This window comes from Eleginops maclovinus, chromosome 17, assembly GCF_036324505.1.
Source record: "Eleginops maclovinus isolate JMC-PN-2008 ecotype Puerto Natales chromosome 17, JC_Emac_rtc_rv5, whole genome shotgun sequence".
In the NCBI taxonomy this organism is placed as follows: Eukaryota; Metazoa; Chordata; class Actinopteri; order Perciformes; family Eleginopidae; genus Eleginops; species Eleginops maclovinus.
Window position 1 is genome coordinate 10,102,397 of NC_086365.1, and position 25,525 is coordinate 10,127,921.

The 25,525-nt window shown below is 41.9% G+C and overlaps 1 protein-coding gene across 11 annotated transcripts in view; it reads left to right on the forward strand.

The window, feature by feature from the left end:
• Positions 1–1,882: 1,882 nt before the first annotated feature.
• lmo3 (LIM domain only 3) overlaps positions 1,883–25,525 on the forward strand; it is a 43,393-nt gene continuing 19,750 nt past the window's right edge. The window contains exons 1-4 of one of the 11 annotated variants that reach the window (XM_063905967.1): positions 1,944–1,964; positions 10,250–10,478; positions 13,629–13,713; positions 13,926–14,139. In XM_063905967.1, the coding sequence (XP_063762037.1) occupies positions 13,704–13,713; positions 13,926–14,139 (224 nt within the window). In that variant the 5' untranslated portion in view covers positions 1,944–1,964; positions 10,250–10,478; positions 13,629–13,703. The other 10 variants (XM_063905965.1, XM_063905966.1, XM_063905968.1 and 7 more) reach the window with 10 other exon arrangements.

A 25,525-nucleotide genomic window follows, 5' to 3' on the forward strand; every position in this document is an offset into this window, starting at 1 on the left:
ACCAAAAATGTGCTTGATAACAACTGATAACAACTGCAGACATGTGTGAAGGAGCGGAAAAGGAAACTTTCAAACGTGTGTACCGTTCAACATTCGCCAAATGTTCTGCTCTCTGGAACAAAGTTGCCCGTTCTAGCCAGGCAGCAGAATTTGTGTGATCTCCAACTCATCAGGCTCCTCCAAACACGTTGGAATTCTACGTTCCTGGCTGTTCAGAGGTTAGAGCGTGTTTACAAAGAAAACGGTGAAGACGCCTTGAGGAATGTTTGCTCAGAATTCAAAGTCAAGATGTAAGATTAATTCACTGAATGTTTTATCTCTTACACACATACACACTCTCTCTCTCTCTCTCTCTCTCACTCATGCACTCAGTCACACTCTCATTCAGATACACACACTCTCTCACTCACACAAACACTGTCATCCACCTGTCTAACTCATCCTCCCTCACTCACTAACACTCTTTCACTCACTTAGTTCTTTGTTCATTCTTGTTAATTAATACTAAATTTCCTCTTCTCCTTCAATGTAAGGTTCAGCCCTCTAGAGATGTCCTTCCTGGAGGAGTATGTCGCTGATATGAAGCCTATGGCAGCAGCGCTGAACATTCTCCAGTCAGAGACAAACGCCTACATGGGCTGGCTACTACCCACCACCTACTTTCTGGAAGAGAAGTTGGTGAATATGGAGTCATCAGTAAAGGTCTGCCTCCCACTCCTCCATTGTCTGCACCACGGTCTGAAAAAGCGCTTTCAGGAAATAAAAAAGGACCCGGAGCTTATCGCTGCGGCAATACTGCTTCCAAAATTGTGGAGAAATCAGAAAAACCTCCTCAAGCTCGGTAAGGTTTGTTAAACACTAAATACAAGGATTGATGTTACATTTTAGAGATGGCCAGGGGAAATATATGAGTATATAATATATAATATACTATATACTCATACTGTATGTTCTTGTCCATTTCTACAGGGCTGGACTACATCAGGCGACACACTTAATCCGAGGCAGAAATTGAGGATGACCCAGAAGAGGATGACGACTTCTTTTCCAGTATGACGGTCAAGAAAACAAATGAATTGGAAGGCTACCTGTCCTGTTCTTCTGAAAAAATGGACCTTCTTCACTCATTTTCTACTCTCCAGAAACTGTCCATAAAAACAAACACTGCACTTCCTGCCTCTGCAGCCTGCGAACGGCTGTTCAGCTGTGGAGGGCTGCTCTTCACAAGCAGAAGAGCAAGGCTAGGGGGCAAGAATTTTGAAAACCAGTTACTGGTGAAACTGAAGAAAAAGTTTACTCAGTAATTCACTCTCACTCCCCCTTTCCCATTCTCTCTCTCTCTCTCTCTCTCTCTGTCTCTCTGCCAGCCTGTGTTTTATTGGTAGTTGAAATTACATTACATTTTTAGCATATATTTTTAAGCATTTGTCTGATGGCCTATATGGTGTTATTGTCGGTCTTGTGTTTGTTGATTTTAATAAGCATACATTTGTAGATGTTTAATGAACAATACACACGATGAAGCAACTTGTGAAGAAATGTTTTAAGAATGCATCTCTTCTCTCTCTCTCACTTACTCACACACGTTATGTCTTTTTCACTGGTTCAAGCACTCCAATACAAAAAAAAGTAACTTGTAATTTGAGTAACTTTATAACTGAAGTACTTTTTACTCTTACTCGAGTAGGTTTTCCAATTGGAATATTTACTTTTACTCAAGTAGATTTTGAAGGAAGTAATTGTACTTTTACTTGAGCACAGATTTTCAGTACTCTACCCACCACTGATACTAAGATCTGAATCTACATTGAAGAAAAGACTCTAGCAGAGTGTTTCCTGTTTTGCACCGTTTGTCCATAAAGGCTTGCCATAGTTTCCTGGTTCTGGCTGTCTGTGGAGCACATGTGTTGTGTTTCTTCGGTCAATCCACTTTTCCCTGCTGAAATCTAAGGGCCTTTATGTCTGTAAGTAGCAATCAATTGTCTGTTTAAATACTTACATGCAATGAAAAACAGTTTACCATGTGCTAGAAACTTTAAAACAATGAGTAATACTAATGGTGGGACCATGTGAAAGGAATTCAAATGTTTGGTTAGCATCAATGCTAACGGGTATTCAGGTGTCTGTTAAATGTTGTGTATTTATATAATGGTTAATGATTGAGGGTTTGTTAATTAGACAACGATCAAGCAACACCTTGTAAATGTGGGTTTCGTTTGTTTTCAGTTTTACAATGAAATGAAATGCAATAAAATTATGTTAAGTGAGAAAAGAGATAATCATCCAAAACTGACCTGCTGTCCCCTGGGTGTTTATTGAAGACAATGTGAAGCTATATGCCCAGCTAGGAATCATTCAAACATTCTAGCAAAGGCAGAATAGTTTTTATTCAGAAGGCCTACCCAATTAGATTCATTCAGGAGGCCTGCTTCTGTCTTTCATCCAGTCAACATTACTCTAACCATTCATCATCAACCTCAAGGAGTTTCAACTTCTTTAAATGGTTATGTCGTACAATATGCACACCCAATGGGAGAGAGGTTCAGTACAGGGTATGGTGATGGCAATCCAGAGGCGTGTTGCCAATATTTGTAAGTCGATAGCTAAGTGACCCTTTGTTCTAGAATAGTTTGGTTCCTGTATTTTGTAAAGGCATTCAAACCTCTCTAATATCACACTAACACTAACTCGTGTTTTATTTGTTTGATGAGTGATCAAGCAGGAGAAAAACTCCTGTTCTATTCTGATCATGTCATTAATGCTACAGAATAAAGATTAATAAGCATCCGTTCTGTTAGCCTTTCCTTTACTCTGGTGACACTCTTTACAGCCATCTGCAGGCAGCAGGTACCTGTTCCATCTGCTGTCTCTAATTGGAGTGATGTTACACACTGTCAAGACACAATTACCCACAACCAGTTACTCTTTTTTTTTACAACAAGCACCAGAATATAGTTTAATAATCAGATAAACATATGTGATTACATATCAAACACCTTTCTGGTCTTGACATAAAGAAGCAGCTGATTCATCAATAACTGGATGGTTTGTATAGTCGTATCATTTAAGGCTTATTTTCATTTTGAGATTACGCAATTATTTTGTTGACATGCCCCCAGATTAATATGGTCAACCTCTGAGCCTATAAGTGTTTCAACTGAGATGTTGGACCTGTTGAATGGTGGACATGGCCATGTGCTCTAAGCTGAAGTGTCTTTGCAACATGTTCTCATTCCCATTCAACATACCACAGCTTGGACAGTAGCCCTGTGCTTTAAACAGGGATAACCTGTAGCCCTAGAGAGTCACTTTTGCATGTGTCAGTTTCCATGTGTTGTGTTCAACATTTTTTCTAAATAAACTTCTGTTTTTTACCAGAAACTACTTGGTTAAGGTTAGAGAACCGACGATCATGTTTTGGGTTAAAATAAGTACCCTTGTTGAGTAATAAGGGACATTATGAATGCAACATAAGTTAAGTATGTTGTGTAACTCACCATTAACTTCGGTCTCAAACAGGATATGTATACTGGACTCCTAGGTGTATGGTTCAGTTTTTTTTAACCATCCATCCACCCTGAGTTTTCACAACCTTACATCATACTTTAACTGATCTGCTACAGCTAAATAAAAAAAAACTGGTGTATGAATGTGCAGTGTTTTCAAAAGGTGAAACTGTAGCTTGCAACAGCTCTTTTATTTCCAGTTCAGACTCAGAGAGAATGAGACTGCCTATTACCGAAGTCCCCGCTCTTTGACTGCGGCTGTTCTCGTTTTATATTCTGACTAAATGAATAGGCGCTTGAATTAAGTAATCTCCATTAACTCTCAGTGGAGTAATAAGAAGGGTCAATACTCTTTGGCCCAGCTATTCTTTAGATTCGGAGGGCTCCCTTCTGACCTATTACCGAAGGTGATTCTCCAGATTTTGTGTGGAAAGATGGCTTAGGAACTTAGCTCTGCCACTTCTCTTTCTGCCAAAAGACAAAATTGGCCTGCGGGGGAGAGGAAAAGTTGTCATTAAAATTACGTATCCCTTGACCCCACTTCAAGGTCGTATACTGGCAGCAATTACTGAGTGTGACTTTAAGGAGAGGCTCTGCTGGTCGTTAGTGTAGACAGTCCCCTGGCTTATCCCCCTGGGGCAGACCTGTGTGTGTGTGTGTGTGTGTGTGTGTGTGTGTGTGTGTGTGTGTGTGTGTGTGTGTGTGTGTGTGTGTGTGTGTGTGTGTGTGTGTGTGTGTGTGTGTGTGTGTGTGTGTGTGTGTGTGTGTGTGTGTGTGTGTGTGTGGACCAGATGCAGTATCCAATCCTTAAGCTCCTCGTCGGCCTGTGAGGACTCCTCTATAGGGGGAGAGTGATAGCAGAGAGGGGCTGGAGAGTCCTCTAGTAAATGTCAAAACCCTCAGAGAGAAGACTCTTGGAAGGACAGACATTTAAAATGGTACTGATGGGATAAACCACTTGCATCTGGTAATCGGGACAGCTTGATATCAATATGCTCTACTTCCTCAATCCAACAGCCAACTCGTGAAAACCTTTACGTAACTCAGCTGTTCTGAACACCTGCTGTCTGTTAGGTGTTTCTCTGGAAAATGCGATGAGTCACCTGTCATGTTTCACATATCGACGGTGTTAAAACCAAGGATGAATTGCGGAACAAATAACAAGGTTAGAAGGACAATAAGTGCCAAATAAAGGAAAGGCGAGTTTATTTATATAGCACCTTTCAACACAAGGCAATTCAAAGTGGTAATAAAGCCAAAGAGTGTGTTAGAATAACAAGAAAATGACGTAGTTGATTTGATCATTTTCATCTCACTGTTTTGTAAAAACCAGTGGAGGACTGAAACGTTGAGTTTCCTACTTTGTTTTCATGTCTAAGGTTAGTGTTATTTTCCCTTTATGTATAACTCCCTTTCAATTCTTTAAGGTTTATAGGTTTAACGCATTGCACACATTACAGGCCATTAGAGTGCAGACCACATTAACAGGCCGTTCTGTAGTGGAATTAAAGCGGCCTTATTTTTCCTTTTCCTGTAGTGTTTTTAGTGCATGTAAATGGTCCTTAAAGCCAAAAATCCATCCACTGTACCCTTTTTCTTTCTTCCACAACATAATGACATCACTATGTAACTCAATCTCTATTGGCTAGCACTCCAACACATTGTACGTGATAGGCTTAGGGGCGGGACTTTTACGACATATCACAAAGCGATTCATCAATCAATATTTATCCGTTTTTAACACAGTTGTATGTTAAAAGCTTATATTTGTTGCTCTATTACAACATGGTTGGTCTTTTTGTATTCATGTAGGCACCTTTTGTAAACCAAAACTAATTCCTTGTATGAGTGAACCTACTTGACAAAAACCTGATTCTGATCAATGCTATGTTTTCCTATTTCATTTTTACAGTAAAAGCATGAAAATCTACAGAATTGTATGTATGTAATATATCAAAAATAAGAAAAGTGAATGAACAATAGTATCCTCGAAGCTGACAGGCACTTAGTCCACTGACTCTGTTACACGAATGAATCGGATGAACCCCAAAGCCCTCAAGTGTTTTTTCCTGTATTTTCTAGGTTAACATGTACAGGAAGTGTCAAGGACAGCACGTATGTAAGAGAGCTGATATCAGCAGCAGTCTAGTGGAGTCATTTCAAGTACGTGGGTTTATGGTCGTGAATGGCCTCAGCAGTGAGTGCAGACAGCAACTGTCAGCGAACTTAACTCTGTCACACTGTGAGTTTGTAACGCGTTTAAAGGTTGTATTGCTTCCATTGATGTGGCTTAGTTTGGTGACATATCAAAGAGTAGGTGGGAGAAGGAGAGAGTATGTAAGTGTCAGGCTGTAACTTCCTGCTTCCTTCAGTATGTGCTGAACAAAAACAAGACTTTTGTTTGATTACTTTTGCAAACCCTTTATAGTTTGCAGCTAAGGAAAATGTGTTTGATTGAATAGAGTTCATTTTTATAAATGAAACTACCTGAAAAAGTAGCTTTACCATGACAAACTTAGGTGTTTAAATTCTTAAATACATCAGAAATAATCTAATAATATGCAACAAAAAAAACACTTAAAGGGATCATTTTGTTTAATCTTGTTACCTTAAGCGTATTTACTGATCAAATTAGCTAAACTATATAAACGAGCAATGTCGCTTTTCAAGGAGTGATTTGTGATTTTACTGTTTCGACAAAGCTGCACTAATTCCTATTTTTTTAATACTTAGTCATGTGTGTGTGTGTGTGTGTGTGTGTGTGTGTTATCTGAAAGTGGTTCACACACCCACAGAGACATATTACCAACTCAGCAATTCCCCTAAACTCTATGGAAGGTTTCAGCATTTCTGAGATTACTGTTTTGGTTTTGAAAGGTCCACTCATCAACAGCAGCAGGTGTTACGAAACCTCTTAAAAACCCTCTGTTCACCTGGCAAAAGCACCAAACTGCAGTCAGAGTGTAGAGAGTAGATGGTGCACATTGTATAGAGACAGACATTATTTCTCATCCGATAGAGCATTATTTAATCCTTCAATTTATATGAACATATGCGGAGAATCTTAATTGGAGATTAATTTTGATAACCAGCACTAACAAAAGGTTGACTGATTGTCTGGCCTCTGTACCAGGAATTGCTTTTGAATGAAGTGTAAGACCACAGCTGATACTGGCCATCAGCAATCATTTGCTTTCTGTGATGACTGCTCTGTGTTCATAATCCAATAAAGCAATGTGGAAAGACCACACAGCCATTTTGTCACTACTGCATACCGACTATAATTGTAATTTACTAAATGGTGTGTGGGTGTGGGTGTGTGTGTGTGTGTGTGTGTGTGTGTGTGTGTGTGTGTGTGGTATTGAAATAACAAGTCAAACAATTCAACAGTATGTCTCATGTTTTTGGAAAACAGTGGTATGGTGGCTGAAAGGTGCAAATGCACGGCGTTTCGTGTATGCAGCCCTTTAAATAAACCCTGTGCATGTTTTGTCAAGGTAATGAACGTATTTTAAATACTGCACATGTGTTAAGTTGGTGAAGATGTATTGCATGTGTTTTGTCACATTTGGGTTTTTTTTTTTTTTTTGTCGCATCCCTTTCCTGTTGTAAGTGTTTTGGATCCGTTGTAATGCGTTTGCCTCTGTCGACCACCGTACGTTGGAGCTCTATGACAATATGTCAGGCTTTGATACACACTCTTTGTTTACAAAAGGAAAAATAAGTCTGAATATTTACAGACTTCTGAATCTCAATCACAAGTGATGCATGCACGCCTCAAATCAGGAGCTGCAGGCGTCACACATTAAGTGCTAGAGTTTCACTTTATGTGCTGAAACACACACACCCACTGAGGAACATTTCAATCTGGGTCATGAATCCAGATATCAAGAAAAACGACGTGCAGTACATCTGTGACAACATAAAGACTTGAAAACATTTTTACCCGCCACTGCTTTCTCGGAAAACACTTGATTACACCCCTTCACAAATAGTTTTTTTTTTATTTGTCACTGTGGAGATTTGTCTTCTTTTTAACATGCAAAAGCTTGACATTACCATTTCCCCAAGTGCTTTCTGTTTTAGCACTCTGGCTAATTAGATGGGTGAGAGGAGTGGCACTGATTGGCATTATAAAAGCTGCACTATCTGTCCTCACCGGTTACAACTCCCCTCCCTCTTTCTCCCTCTCTTCAAAGTTGAGAGGAATTATTTAAGATAAAAAAGCACTATGGGAAAAAAAGATCCTCCCCTGACAGATATTATCATTACAACCCTTTATGGAAAGTGCTAACCTACTCTTTCCCTCCTTCCCCTCTTTTTTCTCTCCATCTGTGCCACTTGCTCTGACTCCCTCCATCTCCCAAAGGATAACAAAAAAAAGGCAAGGGGAGAGGAAGGAGGAATAGAAGAGTGAGTGAGCTCTGTCAATTGGAGTGAGTGCACTGCTAAGTCTGGCTACACTACAAAGGTTAGCAGATCTGACTGTCAATAGTGTCTTGTGGGTGGGAGGGGGAGGAGGGAGGAGACATGGGTGAGGTGGTTGGTGGGGGGGGCGGTCGCTTTGAGAGAAAGAGATACTTTGATATTTCGGAATGTTAGAAGGGTGAATGTGGAGAACTGGAGGTTGGGGATCTAATTACCGGGCCATAATTGGGGGCTGGGGAATAGGTTGCCGTCCTCTCAACTCGCTGCAGATCAATTATGTTAAGAGAACATCTGTAAGTAGAGCTTAATGAGGTCCATTAGAGCAACATGCGCTGCCTTCCCTAACGGTGCTTGTCAGCTTCTTGGATGAGCTGGAGTGTGCTGCTGACTGGGGACCTGGTGGAGGGGCTTAAATAGGAGAGGAGGCTCGACTCCCCGCCGCTTGTTTCCAACCAGAGAACCAGAGAGACGCACGGAAAGGCGGGTAGGAGGAAGAAGGTGAGGAACAGCAACAAAAAGGGGGACGAGAAGAGACGACCTGTGTGCTGGGACGCGTGTCGGAGCCGAGTTAAAGGTGATCCCGAAAACTCAAGACTGAGAAGTTCTCTTAACTCTCGCCAAGTTTCCGTAAGATCTGGAGTCTGAGAAAAGTTGCCTTGTGGACACTTTTAAAAGAAGAAGAACAACACAGCTGCAGCGACCAGGATAATTTGTTTTGGAGCATCCCTGGCTGTACTTAAAGGTACGTGATCGGTCCTCTGTGTGTTTTTTATGGGATGTGAGTTTATGCAGAGATAGGGCTGCGCGTAAAGTGAGCTCTAACACAGCTCGGTGATACAGCTGCGGAGGACATCACTCCTGCCTTGTCCACAAACAGCCTTCATCTATGAATAAGACAGTGTTGGGTTTTAAGGAATCAGGTGTTGATGTCGTGTTTTGGTGCATGTCCCTGCTTTCATTTCCCTCTTTAGAAACGGTGGTGCGAGGTGGTACAAGCTTTACCCCTGTCCATTTGCGCATATATGATGGATTAATACATGTGCAGTGGGATGAAGAGACTTAATCCGCTCCGTTTGACGGTCTCCTCCGTCGCTGCCTTTTTTCTCCATCTCCCATTCAGACGGAGGATGAATAACCGGCTGGAGGGCACCGGGAGAGAGGTGGCAGCCTCACACACTCCACACACACTCTGCAGAAAATTGCATGATTACCAAGATAGGCCGCCTTGAAATAATTCAATCCATGACAAAACCTAATTACTGGCAGGTAATACCCTGTCAGCTTTAATGCATCTCATCACTCATAATGGCGCAGAGAGCATTTTATGACCCATCTCATTATCGCTGCATTTTAGGCTGGAGCCGCATGCCAACTATTGACTTGTATCTCCTCCTCCCACAGCCTCCCCCCCTCCGTCCCTCCTCCTTTCCCTGCAAGAATATTTAAGGGACTAACTTGTCAGGCTGTGTGTTCAATCACTATGGGGATGAGGTGTGGGGGCACAGTGCCCTAACATGGGGGCCTCATCTTGTCCAAACTGGGTCGTCAATCGATGTTGCAAAAACAGGGCACAGAATAATTTCGTCCTTTTTAATTATAGGAATGATTTAAATAAAGAGTGTGAAGAGGCGACAATCAGTCCGGGCTGCCACTATGGAGCCCGGGACCTCACATGACGCCAGCGTGTGCGCGCATGGAGAAAGAATGCCATAGAAAGAGGAATCAATGACCTCGGCGAAGATTGATTTAATCATCCATAATAGTTTGACTGCTTCCTCTTTATGTGATGTCTATATTTTCTTATAGACTAATCTATTGAAGTGAGTGAAATAAAAGCACGTGTGAAGAAAAGGTTGACAAGCTCGTTTTGATGTATTAAAACCAGTCCTATTTGAGTAGTTGAATCCAACACATCCTTTCTGTCTTTCTCTTGCTGCTGTTAATCTCTAGTCTGCAAATCTGAATGTTCTCTGTTGTGTTAGTCAGGTGTCAGAAGAAACAGTTTTTTTTTCTGTACAATAAAGAGCCCCTGAATGCAGCACTACCATCTTAAATGAATGCCATGCCGTGCTCTCCGGGCATGTGTTTCTGTCTATAAAATAACGAGCGCCGTGCGTCTGCGCGCACCCGCGGCTCTAAGATTGAAGGACGTTACGGGAAATGGGCGTTCCGGGGGCGCGCACGCGATGCATGCTCTCCGTCATATAGTGGAGCGGCTGGTAATAAGTGAATGACCTTATCGTGGCGGTGTAATGTCTCACCGGTGAGGGATTGGGGGTTTGGAGATAAAAAAGCCTGTCTTTCCCTGTCTCTAGCCACTCTCTGTGAAACATTGGGGACGCCCGGCCTGAGCCCCGCACTCTCGGCTGAACACCTGTAGCTGGGCACTCTTCCACATACTGGGCGCCTTGATCCACGTGGAGCTCATTATTTCCATCCCGAAGATCAGTGCTGCTCGATGTCAGTTTGGTGAACTTTTATTCTCTTCAGAGGAGCTGAATCCGCTGCTGGAAGAGTTCAGTTTTGCTTAACTTGTTTAGAAAGGTGAGTGAGCTGGAGACAAGATACTATCCTTCTCTATTCAGCGTTTTAAAACAATATATTCTTTATCATTTAATCCAAACTGAATAAATGTAGGGGATTTGAAATATAAAAACACGCAATGTGGGCGAGACTGAGTTTGGAATAGCAGGTTGTGGTGGTAATGTGGGGGACAGAGAGCTGTGTGCAGATGCCTGCTGCTGGTACGTCAAAGCGCTGATTAGCGCAGCAGCGTGCAGCAGCCCTGTGTAATGTGGCCAGTAGGATTAGATGGTCTCTGCGCCGCGGAGGGGAAGCATCTCTTTGTCGTCCTGTCATTCGCTGCCTGCCTCTCTCCGCTCATACTACTCCGCTCGGCGATAAACGTGCTCTCACACGCCGAGTGACGACCGACGACGGCGAGCAGCTCCTGCTGGTGCGTTTTTGTTGGCCGGTTGTTCTCTCTTTTCTTTTCATTCCTCACCGGTCGCCGTGTTGGATTGTTCCCTCTCTAACAAAGCCCGATCCCAGCCTGCCAGCCTGCCTGCCTGCTGACAGCTGCTCTCCGGACCAGGCGGCTCCGGCTTGCATGGTGGTGCTTCGGCTGCTTCAGCGGTTCAACAAATGCAGAAAAGGGAGAAAAGTTTCGGTAAGACGCTGACTTTGGCGCTTTGGCTTGTATTATCGGCACGTTTCATGTGTGTTTAGTGTGCTCTGCGACGGCAAGTTGCAGCATCTCTCTGCGTCGAAAGGCGACGAGTCCAGCTCTGACCTGCTGTTGCTCTAACCTGATCCATTATCTGTTATACCAGCATTTCACTGATACATTACATAGCCGTGCTCTGATGTTATGTTAGTGATCATACAGTGCATTGCCTGTCAGAGCTGCATGGCAAATTGAGTGTTTGTGTTAAACCCGTTACTGGCCTTTACCAGTACTCCGCTGCCATGGCAACACTAATTAAACTGAAAGGGTGAAATGTCAGCATCTCGTTGCCGAACAGCTGGGGCTGAGAAAGCAGGCTATTCCCCGATCTATTCCTCCATCATCCTCCATCGGCTGATGATGATAGCCTACATGTGCATGCCGAGGACGCGCGGCAGCCTTCAGATCCACAATGAGAGAGTGGAAAGGGAGGATACGAGCCAGCGCGCAAACAAAACCGATATCATTAGGGCTCCGAGAGCAGCTGTGATTTCCTTTCCTTTATGGAAAATGAAGCTTTTGTTCAGCACTTCCCCTCGGCAATCGGAAGAGCGAAGTGGTCAAATTCCTGCCATGCTTCTCCTCTTCTATTCGAGTTGATTGCACAGTAAAAAAGGGGGGAGTCGAAACTCTTTTTTCTTCTTTTGGTTTGGTAATGAGCAGCGGGGACTTTGTAGTGTTAACGAGGCTGGACGGATCAGTGGCGCTGAACAGGCGCAGCGGAGAGCAGCCGGCCGAGCAGCCGTGCACACCGCTCACTAAATCCAGCCAATTAACAAATCAACAGCCCCAACCCGTGGAACAAATGAGCTGCTCACACTGCAACCTGTTTGATAGTCTGTCTGTGCAAATGATTTCGCACCAAATATGCTAGATTGCAAAGAATGTGTGGCAGGATAAGAAAAAAGGTAGTGACAGGTTTATTTTAAAGTAAGACATCATATCAGTGTTTTGCATGCTCATTTGATGCATCTCAGGTATGTTTTTTATCCAAAACATTGAAACTTATTGAAAAAAGTGGTTGTACTCAACTTTTAAGGTAGCCACTATTTTATTTATGTAAATACTTGCAGCAACTTTTTCCCATTTAACACCGGTTTCCAGATTGTGTCACTTCCAGAAACATGTGTTGTAGTGAAATTAAAGGAGACACTACAGAATCATTTTGCCAACAGTCATAATGAATTGATTAGTTCTGAAACACTGTTTTTCTACCTGTAAATGGACATATTGGGACTTAAATCGCCCAAAAAGAAAGTTTCAGTATTTGAAATGAAAGCTAAAACTACATGCTAAATATCGAGCGTGTGTGTGTTGTGTGGGGTGAATGGTGGGACAAAGGGGAGTGGGGGTGTGCCTCTCCTCAGGGAATGGTAGGAGAATACTAATTCCAGCCGGGTGCGAAACCACATTGTCCCCCCCCACCCTTTTTCTCCTGGCTCCCAATGGGCCAACAAAGGCTCTCCACAGTCAGCTCAGGCCAAACAATACAGGCCGCTTGCAAAGCTCCTCGCCTGTAGCCACGCCCCTCTAAACACAGGAGGTCAATGTAAAAAAAAAAATGTCCTGGAAGAAATGTGAAACTGTGGCTTTGTGTCTGTGTGGGCTGCTTGTTGCTCTCACAGCAGTTAAACAGGACTGTGTTGGTTTGTAATGCTCAGAGCTTCCTTCACTTCTTCTCCTTTTTTTGTCCGTATTTTACTGTCGGAATAATCTGATCTTTGTATTGTTAAAATAACCCTTTTATCTGATATTCAAAGGTACTTTATTTGTGTTTTCTCCTATAAGCATTGAGTAAGAGTGAAATGACCTCCACACCTGTTTTACCAGATCAATTTAGATGCCTCACTGAAGCACAATGAGGGTGTGTTCCTTCAAAAAGGCTACATCATCTTCTTTGAGTAATTAGTAAACGTTTTCATATTTCAGAATTAAAGTACACCATTCCTTACCGGGAATGTTTAAGTTTGAAGCTCAAACTGGTGTGTGTACACAAAGTTAGAAGTATTTTTTTGTATTTAACAAAGGCCTGCCTTATCCAAACTTAATTTGAAGTACTTTTTAGTAAGCTGCACCTTATTTTTTGAACACTTTCTACTTAGTATGAGAGAATTGAATTCAAACACGACTTAGAACAAAATGTAACATTGTTTTTACCCAGGTTTCCGAAGCTGTCACACCATTTTCAATTGGGTTATTTATTTTGTAAACTTTCTATATCTGTTAAGTCTCCATACTAAGTTTTGGAGTACACTTAAATTTGTCATTTAAAACCTATTGAGAATTGGTGAATTGACACTAGCCCTGCACAGTCCCTTTATGTGATGGTTGGAACCCACATTTTGAGTTCAACACATAATTTGCTGTATAGCAGACCAGGTTAACATCTCTGTTTTTAACCCTTTTATAAGAATGATTGTGTTTGTTAATGCTCATTTTCACTTATGTTTTTTTTTCTTTCATTTCAGTCTTAAGTGTTTATGTGTGATGAATACATGAATATTGTACTTATACCACCTGCTGCTTAAAGACCGAGGAGCACAATGAAAACAAGTGAGGATTATATTTTGCTCCATTTATCTTTCATCCATTTATTTTCTTGTCAGCTTTGTTCTGTATTTTTTTAAATGCATCACAACCCTTGTTTTTTTCTTTCTTCCTTTCTGTGTTTTTTCATTCACTGTAAGGAAATGTTAGCCCCCTCCTCTGTCAGTGTGCTGGTGCTGGATGAGTTTTTGAAGCGTCTCTCTCTTCTTCCCCCCCAGGTATACAAATGCTCTCCGTCCAGCCGGACACCAAGCCAAAAGGCTGTGCCGGCTGCAACCGGAAGATCAAGGACCGCTACCTGCTGAAGGCCCTCGATAAGTACTGGCACGAGGACTGCCTCAAGTGCGCCTGCTGTGACTGCAGGCTGGGCGAGGTGGGCTCCACGCTCTACACCAAAGCCAACCTCATCCTGTGCCGGAGAGACTACCTACGGTAAGAAAGACAGTGTCTGCGTGACGTTCAACAAACACTGCATAACGCTCAGTCTCCTCTAGGCCGTTGGAAAGTTAACCCACTGAAATCCATTTTACACACATTTAGAGTTCAGTTTGAGCTCCCTTTTTCTTATGTGGAATGGAGCAAAGGCAGTTTTTAATCACAAGAGGCATTTGGTTTCGCATCGGACCCTTTTTTAAGGCCTGTTAATGTGTCACAACCCAGCAGTCAGACAGCTGCAAAAATGACACGTAAGTTATGGTATTCATGTTTTTAGATTTTTGGATATTTTGTTCATTTATTTTATTTTGTTTGTACGGCGTATTTCTTCTCAAATTGGCTTTAAAAAAGTGTTGTTATGACACCTTTGTGTAAATAGTTGTAATCAATATTTCTCATAGATTACATACAAGAGGATTTAGGTTCGTCTTCACAAAAACAACTTCAAAATATTGGAGCTTTCAGTGAGAACTCAAAGCAGCTATAATCCTTTAAACTATACCATCAGTCAGCAAGTGAAGTATATGTGAATAAGAGGTGAAATTATTTGAATCAACCGGTTTAATTTACCACTTATTTCTCAAGATGTATCAAAGGAATGATTTCTCCTTATTGACAGACTATTTTGCCACATTTAGAAAAAAAGGCCCATCAGTTTTTAACTGGGTTAAGAAGGAGATTACTTTTTTAGTCAGTCAGTATAAGATCATTTTTCTCCCCATGTAGCACTGAGACCTGCTGAGAGTAAAACAGCCGCTGGGTTTAAAGTTGTTTACATAAGAAAGTGTAGTTTATAGTGGCTTGACACGTGTAACACTTTATAGAGACATGGTTTCACATTAAATTATCTTCGCTTTTAGCTTCATTTGGATAGGAACCTGATTTACGATAGACAAGAACATATCATTTCAAACCGACACGTATTTAAAAAACACATGACAGGTTGTAGGGTTGTTTCTGTTAAAACATAACTTTAGATTTCTGAATGTCATTGTTATTGTGTCAGTGTGAATCTACCGGGGCAGGAAGACACCTTTTTTTTCACTTCAGTTGTGATGTAGATTGCGATCAGTTTCTCAGTTTCTAAAAGCCTAACGGTAGGTGGCTACTTAAAATGTCTACACAAGGCTTGTTGAACTGTAGGCAAAATCTTCTGGCAACAGCACATGTGGTGGTCAATCCAATGCAAGACAATAACACACAGACATACTGCTTTAATGTCCCTTGTGTTCTACACACACACACACACACACACACACACACACACACACACACACACACACACCAAATATTTACATCCACCAAGTGACAAAGCTCTCCTGAGAACTACTTTTGCAATGGTTTTCATCTTCATTTACTACCAAGAACACACACATGTGTATTTTTACTTAATCACACGTATACCATACTGATGGCCAAAAAGTATATTAATGTGACACAGAAAATAGTTCGCAACAAATGCACTTTTACATCCTGGTTGATGAAATGAAGTGCAACATTGTCCAGAAGTTTAAGGAAGTTACTGAGATGCACTAACACATTATTGGTTTGGGTGTTTTTACCAGATTTGTTGACGGAAATAAAATGTTGCAGCCTCTGGATAGGACCATTTGTTAGTTCGTCTGGTCTTCTTAAGAAATTAGGTTTCCATAAAACCAAACAACATTCTCACTCATCTTTTTTGTCCACATTTTGGCCCGGATGACTTTTTGTTAGGGTTAGTTTGAGTTTGAGATCCTACTGACAGTTCACAAAAGTTCTCATAGGGAAATGTACAAGGAAGAGTTGAGTTAATCAAGAACCACTTTTTCCCCAGGAGGCTGCAGTCTGAGGTCTGAACTCAGACTATATTACACTTTTATTCTGTAACTAAAATAAGTGGCAGGGGTATCTAGTTTAAGGCAAACTATTATTTGTCACTAAAGCTAACCAAGTAGTTTGGTAGCCTACGTTTTTATTTTTTGAATCGCATAAAAACTGTTCGCTGGGAATTTATGTTTTCCTTGAAACGTAATGAGAATTCAGTATAGATGTAGCAGGGTATGAGCTATAGTAGGCAGGGTTGGTTAGTGTCCACATGTATTCCTATTGACTCCTGTGTAGCAGAGCTTCAGAACAAAAACTGTAAATGTCATCAATGAATCAGTTGGACATTGTTTTCCCAACACCAATGCATTCAGTAGCCGTGAGGTCCGGGCGAGCGTTTCTGAACAGGCGTACAGGCTAAGAGGAAGACCAATTCCAACATGTTATTCTTTCATCTTCAAAGTTCAAGGTGACTGAATTGATTTGACGCTCGCTATCACGCGAGTGGCCTGCCCGCGAATGCGCCCTGACATCTCCTCACTGCTGGCTAATGAATGGCAAATATAGCAAAACCGCAGTACTCCACATCTGATCTGCAGAGCAACAAAGAAAGCCGGGCTCCATCGCCAACACAAACAATGGCTGCAGCATCGCCAAGCAATACCATTTTTACACACACACCTTACTCAAAAAAGCAAATGTATTATTTTCTACTTATGTTTATCTCAGTGTGTCAGCTCAGGTTAGCGACAGGAGAGGGAAAATAAGGACATTTAGTCCAGTTTTATATTCCATTGGCTTTAACAGTAAATTATTTGGGCCTTCATTACACACCCCCACCCTCTTCCCCAAGTCAATCCTTTTCTGCTTAGCAGGGTGGCATGTTATTAGGCCTGACATAACCAGGGTTAATAGAATTCTTCAGGGGTCTACAACCATGAGGGATGTGATCCCACCAGCAGAGAAATAATAATCCTTTATCGCAAAACATGCACAAACAACTGAGGGAAAAACACAAATACGGGGGAGGAAAAAAAAACTTAGTTTCAGGTGTGTGTGTGTGTGTGTGTGTGTGTCATCCCTTCATAAACCTGCGACGGCAAACATAATTACAGGTATTATCTCCTCGAGCTTGATTTGTGTTTTGCTCTCTCTGAATATGTAGGAATGCAGCACGAACATTTTATCAACAAATGATCCCTTTGAAACCAAAGCTCCCATTGATGATACTGGTAATAGTGCGACGCTACTGTTTATGCTGATGTGTGATTTCCACAGCACAGAGCGATAATGTTTGAAAGCCCGGAGGAGGGAGGAGAGCAGACAGACTGACACATTTAAGTTGAAAAACGCTGAGAAAAATGAAGACTGCGGCACGGCGGCCTGCTGAGTGCTACCGCGCACACACGCACTCACACACACACGCTCACAACAACCAGCGCTTGCTCCAAGGCCGGGTGCAGGCGTGAAAAAGCTGTTGGGCATCAGTTAATGGAAAACTGTAAATTCCAGGCATCCATTTTAAAGACAGCACCAGGAGAACACTTATTTATTTATCTATCTATTCATTCATTTTTTTTAATCCAACTTCAATTTTCCTCTACAGTGGTTTTACTAAGATTGTAAATGCAAGCAAACTCACAGAGCCGTCAACATAGCTGGATTTATTAACGTTTTGGAAAGCTGGCTATCAGTGAGAGATAACCAACATGTAGAGCATGGTTCAGTGTAATAACTTACTTTTTTTTTCCTCCTTCAAAATCAACTTTGCAGTCCGCAGCCACCTTGTATAGCCATGTATGTAAATGTAAATGAAAAATGTATCTTTTTCTTTCATCTCGCATCGGGCTTATGACGCATTGTCAGTTTGTATGTTGGTGTCAGGCGTGACTGTGACATCAAGTCAAGCTTTATCTCCAGGGACCCGGCAGGGAGTGAGGAGAAAAGGATCAGGCTGTCTGAAACGCATCTATTCTTTTCAGAAATCTCATTTAGATACGTTCTTCCTTATGAACATGTCGCACCTTTTAATATAAAAAAAAAAACTGTTCATTGTGGGGTCACTCGCAAAGTAGCAGCATATAGTTCTTTTGGGACGAAGAGCGCAGACTGAAATGTATTGTTTGAGGACAGATTCTACCTCGTCTTATATTTATTTACATTGTGAAAAAATCCCCGGTGCCACATCTCAATTATTATTTTTAAAATGTTGGCTCATACGGCTTCACTGTGAGCTGAAAGTGAAACGAACATGCTTATGTGACTTATTTTAACTGTAACACGTCCCAGGCTTACTGTGCATTCCAACTAAATGACAGGCAAACATTTTTTTGTGTGAATTTCCACACTGGACTGTTCAGTTCATGTTGAAAAAAACCTCAAAAGAGATAAATGTACAGATGTTGCTCGTATGTGTGTATGCATGTAGTTTATTTATGTGTGCTTGTGTAACCACCTGGTCTCTGGGCGATCTCAGAATACACTAGGAGCCCCGCTATTTCCTGTTATGTCACTCAAGACCTCTTATCTGGTTCTTCTCTCTGTAACTGAATGATTCCAAATAGCTCATGAGAAGAACATACTTCACATTGCACATTCAGATCCACTTTTCTTTTTGCAAAAGCCTTACAGTATATGCACCATCTTGGAAATGAGTTTCACATTCACAGCTTTAAGGTGATACAGTCCACTTCAGAATTTAACAATGGTTAAAAGTTTGTAGCCTGCGCCTTCAGGAAGTACAGTGGTTGCTTCAATTCAAGTTTTCACGTCAGAATCAGTATGAAAATTACCATAGAAACTTGTCAAACTACTCCCCGTTCCATCAAAATGCTCATAATGTTCCTAACAGTTACCCCACGACATGGCTAAATACTACATCTAACCCTGTGCAGTTTTGAGGAGACATAGAACAGCATATTTAACAGTTATAGCCACTATGTTTAACTCAAGAACAAGCTTTTTACAGGACTACAGCAATTAGTGTTGCTGACATTGTGTTATGAATTGGTTATTCAAAAGAAACTGAGGAAGCAGCAAAATAGTATTCCGTGTAAGACTGAGTAATGCACAGCTGACTGGACTTCCAGCCAGGTCAGTCATTGTTATAACAACGATGGATGGCAAACAGCTCCACAAAGAGCTGAAAGTCTGTGGATTCAGAGTTGCCACTGAACAGCATCCTGCTAACTTGACGATAGCCGTGCTCCTGGGAGATGTGCAGGAAGCTGGGAGTAGTTTGTCATCAGCTCTCCTCTCCTCCCTGATTCTCTGCAGGCTGAAAGATTCAGGCCAGCTCTTCTTTTGCTAATGACTAGCGCAGATGTTCAGCTGTCCTCCCAACTAACACTGAAGGGCACAAGGACATCCTCAGCCAGGCTGCTGGTCAATGACACCAAAGCTTCCTTATCTTCTCCTCTAGCTGCAGTGTAGAGACTGCTGCAGTAAAATATAGTACTGCACACCACTGCTGAACATTTCTTCGAAGCATGCAGTTGTCGCAATTGAATGTGTTTCCCATATTAAATCTTGCCCCTAGCCCAAGAATTAATGTTCAAATTGGATGAGTTTGCAGCAAGGGAAGTAAATGGGCACCTTGTTCCATTTTTATGCAGGAAACGTGAGGCTGTCAGTTGTAACCAAACGTGTTATTGCCCAACTTTAAATATAATAGTAATATCCTAAGTTTGCTCCAAAGTGAGAGTTAGTTCAGGATAATGGTTGGAAAAACCTATCCGGGGTGTCTTAGGAAATTTGAAACTGCTTTTACATGATAAGAGGAGTGTGACCTAAACCCAGTGGTACACCATTAAACTAAAACCAGGAATGCTGAAATTGTATCCAAGACAGAGCACTTTATATTTTGTGAAATTAGGGTCCAAACCTTCCCTCTAAGACAAAAGTACAGCTCGGCCAGGTATGAAAAGTAAACAGTGGCTTAAACTGGCATTCTTCAAATAGCTACATAAAACTCCACTGGTTGCAAAAAATAAGATTGTATAGAAGTCTGAGAGAATGACCCTTCTCTCTTTATTTATCACGTTAGTACAGTCCTCCTGACGAAAGTATGGTCTCAATCAATAGTTTCAACTCGTTTTCAATACAGTCTGATGACCATCCTGTAAATAAGGTCCCTTTAGGATTTATACCTAACCATACCTTGTGATGGACAGATTGCCAGTATGGCGGTGTCCAGTGCGGTGTGTATGTTTTCGTCTTTAACATATTTCACTTTTTCACAACGGTTGATTTCAGTTCATTAAACGTAATCGTGACATTTAAGTGGTTTGAATATGGCTTGGTCAGCATTCAGTTGAACCGACGTACTACCTTGATTGAAAAATGAAAGGCCACATTCAGATGTAAATAACCAGTTATTCATATAAAAGCAAACCACAGATTGACCTGTTTATCTGGATGGATAATGTATGGTTAACTTCAAAGGTGTGTGACATCAAGGATAATGTTTTTGTCCTTCTTCTCATATCTGTATGTGGTGTAATTGTTTTTTTTAGAGGAGAGTGGGGATAGTTTTTTAGTTTTTTTTGAAGGATGTGGTTCTCTAAAAGGTTACAGTGCCTGCTGCGTCAGTGAATGCCACCATCATTACTTTCTCTGTCCTTGTGCCTTGCCACATTTTACTTTTTCTTTGTTGTGACAGCAACTGAACAGTGCTCTGTTAACTGCAGTTTAAATCTGAAAAAGTCAAGTCAGTCACACACTGACTGACCAGAAGGCTTTAGCGCTTTCAAAATATGTGTGTTTATTCCAGTAGGTATCAGTATGTTAAATGTCCCAACCCTTCGATTACTTTTTAAACCTAGTTAACAGAAGTTTATCTTTAACGCTGAGGGTCGTTATTCCTTTAAAGCTTCAAAAAAATAAGCATCCTTCAGTTTTTTTGAATCCGTTGAGGACTTGAGGGAGAGAATTTGTCTGGAATGCATTGGTTCATTCAGACCCCAGATTGAATCCTGAATCCGCTCCTTGTTATTACAATAGAACACTCAGCATGCAGAAAGGGCCTCTCCTGCTCGAGCTCTTAATGGGACTTAAAGGTAGAGAATGCAGCACTTGGTCTGTCAGCCTTGGCACTTTACCGTGTTATTCCTTCATCTTTCTCTCTCGCACACACACACACACACACACACACACACACACACACACACACACACACACACACACACACACACACACCTCTCGCTCAGCCCTCTTTGCCTTTTTTGATGCTGCTAATCAGGCTCTCCATCACTTCAGAGGGGCCATAGATGATTACCTGATTCTAATTACATACAAGGGGGAAACTTTGTTTGATGTCTTTTGTGTGTGTCTCTCTCTGCGCTTCCTATAGCTTTAACCCCCCCCCCCACACACACACACACCCTCTCCCCCCTCTCCCCTGGAGACTCCTCTGTATGAGGCTAGACATACACGAAGCAGCAAGGCGGCCTCAGCGCTACAAGGTGAACTATTCCCCGGCACGTGTTATTATTAATAACTGCCAGAGAGAGGGGTCACCCAAGACAACTCCTTGAAAAGAACCGCGGGCGAGGCAAGTAGGCCGCAGCTGGGTGTGTTGTAAAACAATACCCCCCTTCCCCCTGAGGAGACGCGCTGCTTAAAGCAAGAATAATGCATGGGGGAGAGAGGGGAGAGCGGGTGCAGCCACATTTTTCGGCCGTGAAAAATTAAGATGTCACCACCTGGCGCTTTTAAGCATACCTTTACCACTGAGCTGAAGGTATTAGAATATGAATAGGTCAGGGCTATAACTTTGAACAACCCGTTCTCCGCGTCCCTTTTCGCCGCACCTCTGCTTTGTCGTTAAACTTCTGATGGCAGTGCTAAATCCAAAAAGGCTGGCCAAGCGCAGAGCCGGGGGGTAGAAATGAAAATGGGAGAAATGCTAATCAACAGTCAAATTATGGGACATAGTTAGTGAAATTCATGGGGTTTTTATAGCCTTCTCAGCTGTGCAGCACTAGTTTTTGCAAAAATACAGTGGGTGTGTTTAAGGTTTGGAAAGCGTGCTCTAAATGTCGGCAGTTGTGAGTAAATATGGTTCAAAGCAGGACAGTATTTTGCAACCTGGAATGGCCTCACAACACAACTCGTACTGAAATACAGTATATCTAAATGCCACATGTTCCTGTTTCTTTTAGATTTCTTTTAACAGAGGGAAATATCTGACTTCAATTTTCTTCCTCTAACCTTTTCATGAGAGGTCTCACTCAGTTTGCATGCATTACAAATCTGGCTTCAACACCCAGACACTACAGCACAACTCAGCCCTCCATCTCTCCAAATGAAATTGGTTTTGGTCGGGTCAGAGTTCACAGAGTGGTTTATGTCCTGATTTCATCTGATCTGTGCTGTGCAATAGAATGGGGGTAATTCTGCCCTAATGAAGCTATCAGACCTATAGCTTCGTATGGGTATGCCTCCTCATGAAGGTCTAAAATTGTTGTATTACTGTTTGTTTTGGGGATTTGGAGAAAAAATGTGTCCTGCTGCAGTGAGTCATCTCACACAGTTATTGAGAGGACAGTCTGACGGTTCAGCCTGTTACAGTCAGAGAGTTGATCTCAAAGATTGTCTGAGGGGAAAAAAAACTCCTACATCATTTATTCCGTTAACTGTTAGAGCCCTCACATGACAATTGATCCTCTCGAGGAAACCCATTTGGGCTTTCTTTTATTTTTCATTTTATAAACAGTCTGTGTTCCAACGGTCCTTGGTTTTTACGTACACGATCTCACTTAAAGGTATAATCTTCTGAAGTTTAAAAACCTGAGAATTGATAGATTGACCAGGTTATTTTTCCCCTGTATTCATTTAATTACCTGGTAAATTTAACCATGTGGCCGATTCCATCACAGACATCATGACTGTAACTGTATTTATAACACAAATCTTATTTTGGTAGAGTTTCCCATCATCTCTTTTAGTAATAACTGTAAGGTGAACAGTTTTCTCACCAAGTAAAATACTGAAACCCAATGTCGTAACTGCCTTAACACAAGCAGTCACAAATTCAAACAAGTTTATAAGAAAAGGCTCTAGTTTAGTCCAACTCTCTGAAGATCCACTTTCTGCTTCAACTTCTACGACAGTTGGACTTCTTTTCCATTTGATTCACTAAGAGGTGAGCATATCATGGATAAACTGTTGTTTGAACCTTGCTTGCTTGCATTTCCATAAGACTTATTTGAAGTGATGTCCCTCTATTCATAAAACCTACTGTATCCAACCATCTTTAATTCCTGTACAAAGACATAAATACAATTTATTTTCTCAGTGTCTTCTATTCCATTATAACCATGGAGCCTTCTATCTGTCATTAGCCTGTAGGTCATGCTTAACTGTACCATGAATATCCTAGCATACGATCCACCCAAACCTGATCGTATTTCTGTGTGTATGAGACGCTCTGAGTGTGTTGCCTCCCGTATGGCCCTGAGGCCGGTGGATACACAGCCTCCGCTCTGTGTTTCATCAGTGGGCTTATCTAATTCAGTGTCCCAAACACATCAACCAGGGTAATGAAAAATTCATTGAGTCAGTTACTTTGCGCAATTGAACACATCCATCATCTCCCGATGCTTTGTAATATTGTAAATCATGTGACTGTCCCAGTCATGAACCCGCTCTGACCAGGCAGACCTCTTTGTAATGAATATTGACTCGTATTGCTTCAAATTCATTCGAGCAAATCAAGCCTTTGATATGTGTAAAACCCACCGTCGCCCTCTCTGGTCACGGGCACCAAAAGTGTTAAGGTTTAATTTTTTTCATTACATTTTCATACAGTGTAGAAGTCGATGTTGGTAACTCCATTACCTGCTGACTGGACTCGGGCTAAATTAGACTTCTCTTCACAGTGGTAGCTCATTTGGATTTCTCTCCTCATCCCAACTATTTGATATCCTCTCTCGTTCCAGATTAACCTTTATGGCCCTAATAAACGGTCTATATTGACATCAAAGGGATAGGAAGATGGCGCTCGGCCTTATGGGAAGGGGAACACGGGCCTCCTGAAAGAGCCTAAGCACAGCTCCCCTTCTCACCGAACAGTAATTGTGCCTGTCCTCTCCGAAATTATGCTCTTCTTTGTCTTTTTAATTAAACTCAAGTGCAGTTTGGAGGCTATTTGACCTTTGCTGGCCCCTCTTTATGGGGAGTGCTGCAGGTCATTTCCATGCATATATTAATGGCTCACCCTCCTCCCTTTTCCTCTTAGGCAATGATCCACGAGACTTTACAGATTAAGGAGAGGTTCAGGTCTCGAGTATTGCCCATTTTTAATCTGCTTTGCAGGAAGTTCTTTGATAGAAGAGAAGCGAAATGTCTCAGACTTCGGCTAAAATGGTTAATGGACGGTGTATTTTAGGTGATTTTGTTTTGTCTCTAGTCATGGATAACGGTTTCCCCTTTAATGTCCTCTTCAGAATGCTGTGCGAATCAGAGCTGAACTAATTTACTGTTTTATTTTTCGATCTCTTAAAACAATCAATCTGGAAAGCAATTTTGATCTTGAAATCAATTTTACAAATCCCTGAAAAAAGGAAGTGCACTCAAATTCCCAGGCATCGTTTTGAACACATGACCTTGTTGACAAAAATATATCCTTACATATTTAGCACACTTAGAAACTCCAGGATGTGATCTCAGCACCACAATGTTGGCTTTATAATTAGAAACTATTAAACGTAACACATCCTGCATTAATCAGAGGGCTCTGTGTTCATCCTCGTTGAATAAAATAGAAGCATTATTTTATGTTTGTCTCATCCCTGCTGCTCTTTGTTGTGATTTGTTGTCATGTTTGATGTTGTGTGTAAGTGAAGGGCCTTCTGCGGTCACTGCCTCTGCAGCCCAGCCCCATGCCTTCGCCTGGAACACACCGCAGCCACATATTTGGCTAGCCCCGCTCTTCTGCAGGCATGTGAGAGTATGATAACAGCCCTGCTGTTTGACACACAGTAATATGCAGCACCCCTACCCTCATCAGCCCCCACAGGCTTTGGCATTGGTTTTGTTTTGTTTCAGGGCTATGTGTTTGGGAATAATCCACAGCCTGTATACAATCACGCTCTCATAGTCAGTCCAAAAACAGACAAAAATCCCCCTCACCTCAAAGTTGAGTGTGGTGTGATGCCTGAAAGGGAAGACAACCCTCTCCCCCGTGAACCTGCCCTCTTCTCTGTTTGCAACTATTGATGCTAAATTGCTCCAAGTGACAAAAGCAGATGTGTTGTGGCAGGCGGGATCAAATGCGGCCATGCATGATTAATGGGTCTGTTTTTGTGGTGGAGAAGAGGATATTTACAGAGAACGGGGTAGAACACCTGTTAGACAAACACTCCTCCTCTGACCTTTAACCTCTACATGTGTCTGCAGGTGTCTGTTTAGTTCAGTGTTGATTCAGCCAGACTTAGATGTAGGACTGGAAGCAGTTTAGAGACCAGATCTCCGGTCTGGGATCAGCTGAGGCCAATAAGGCTGGCGGGTGACGAGTGCCGCTGCTGCAACTTCTTAGGGCTGGTGATTTTTTTGCCGGAGAGTTCTGCACACTCAC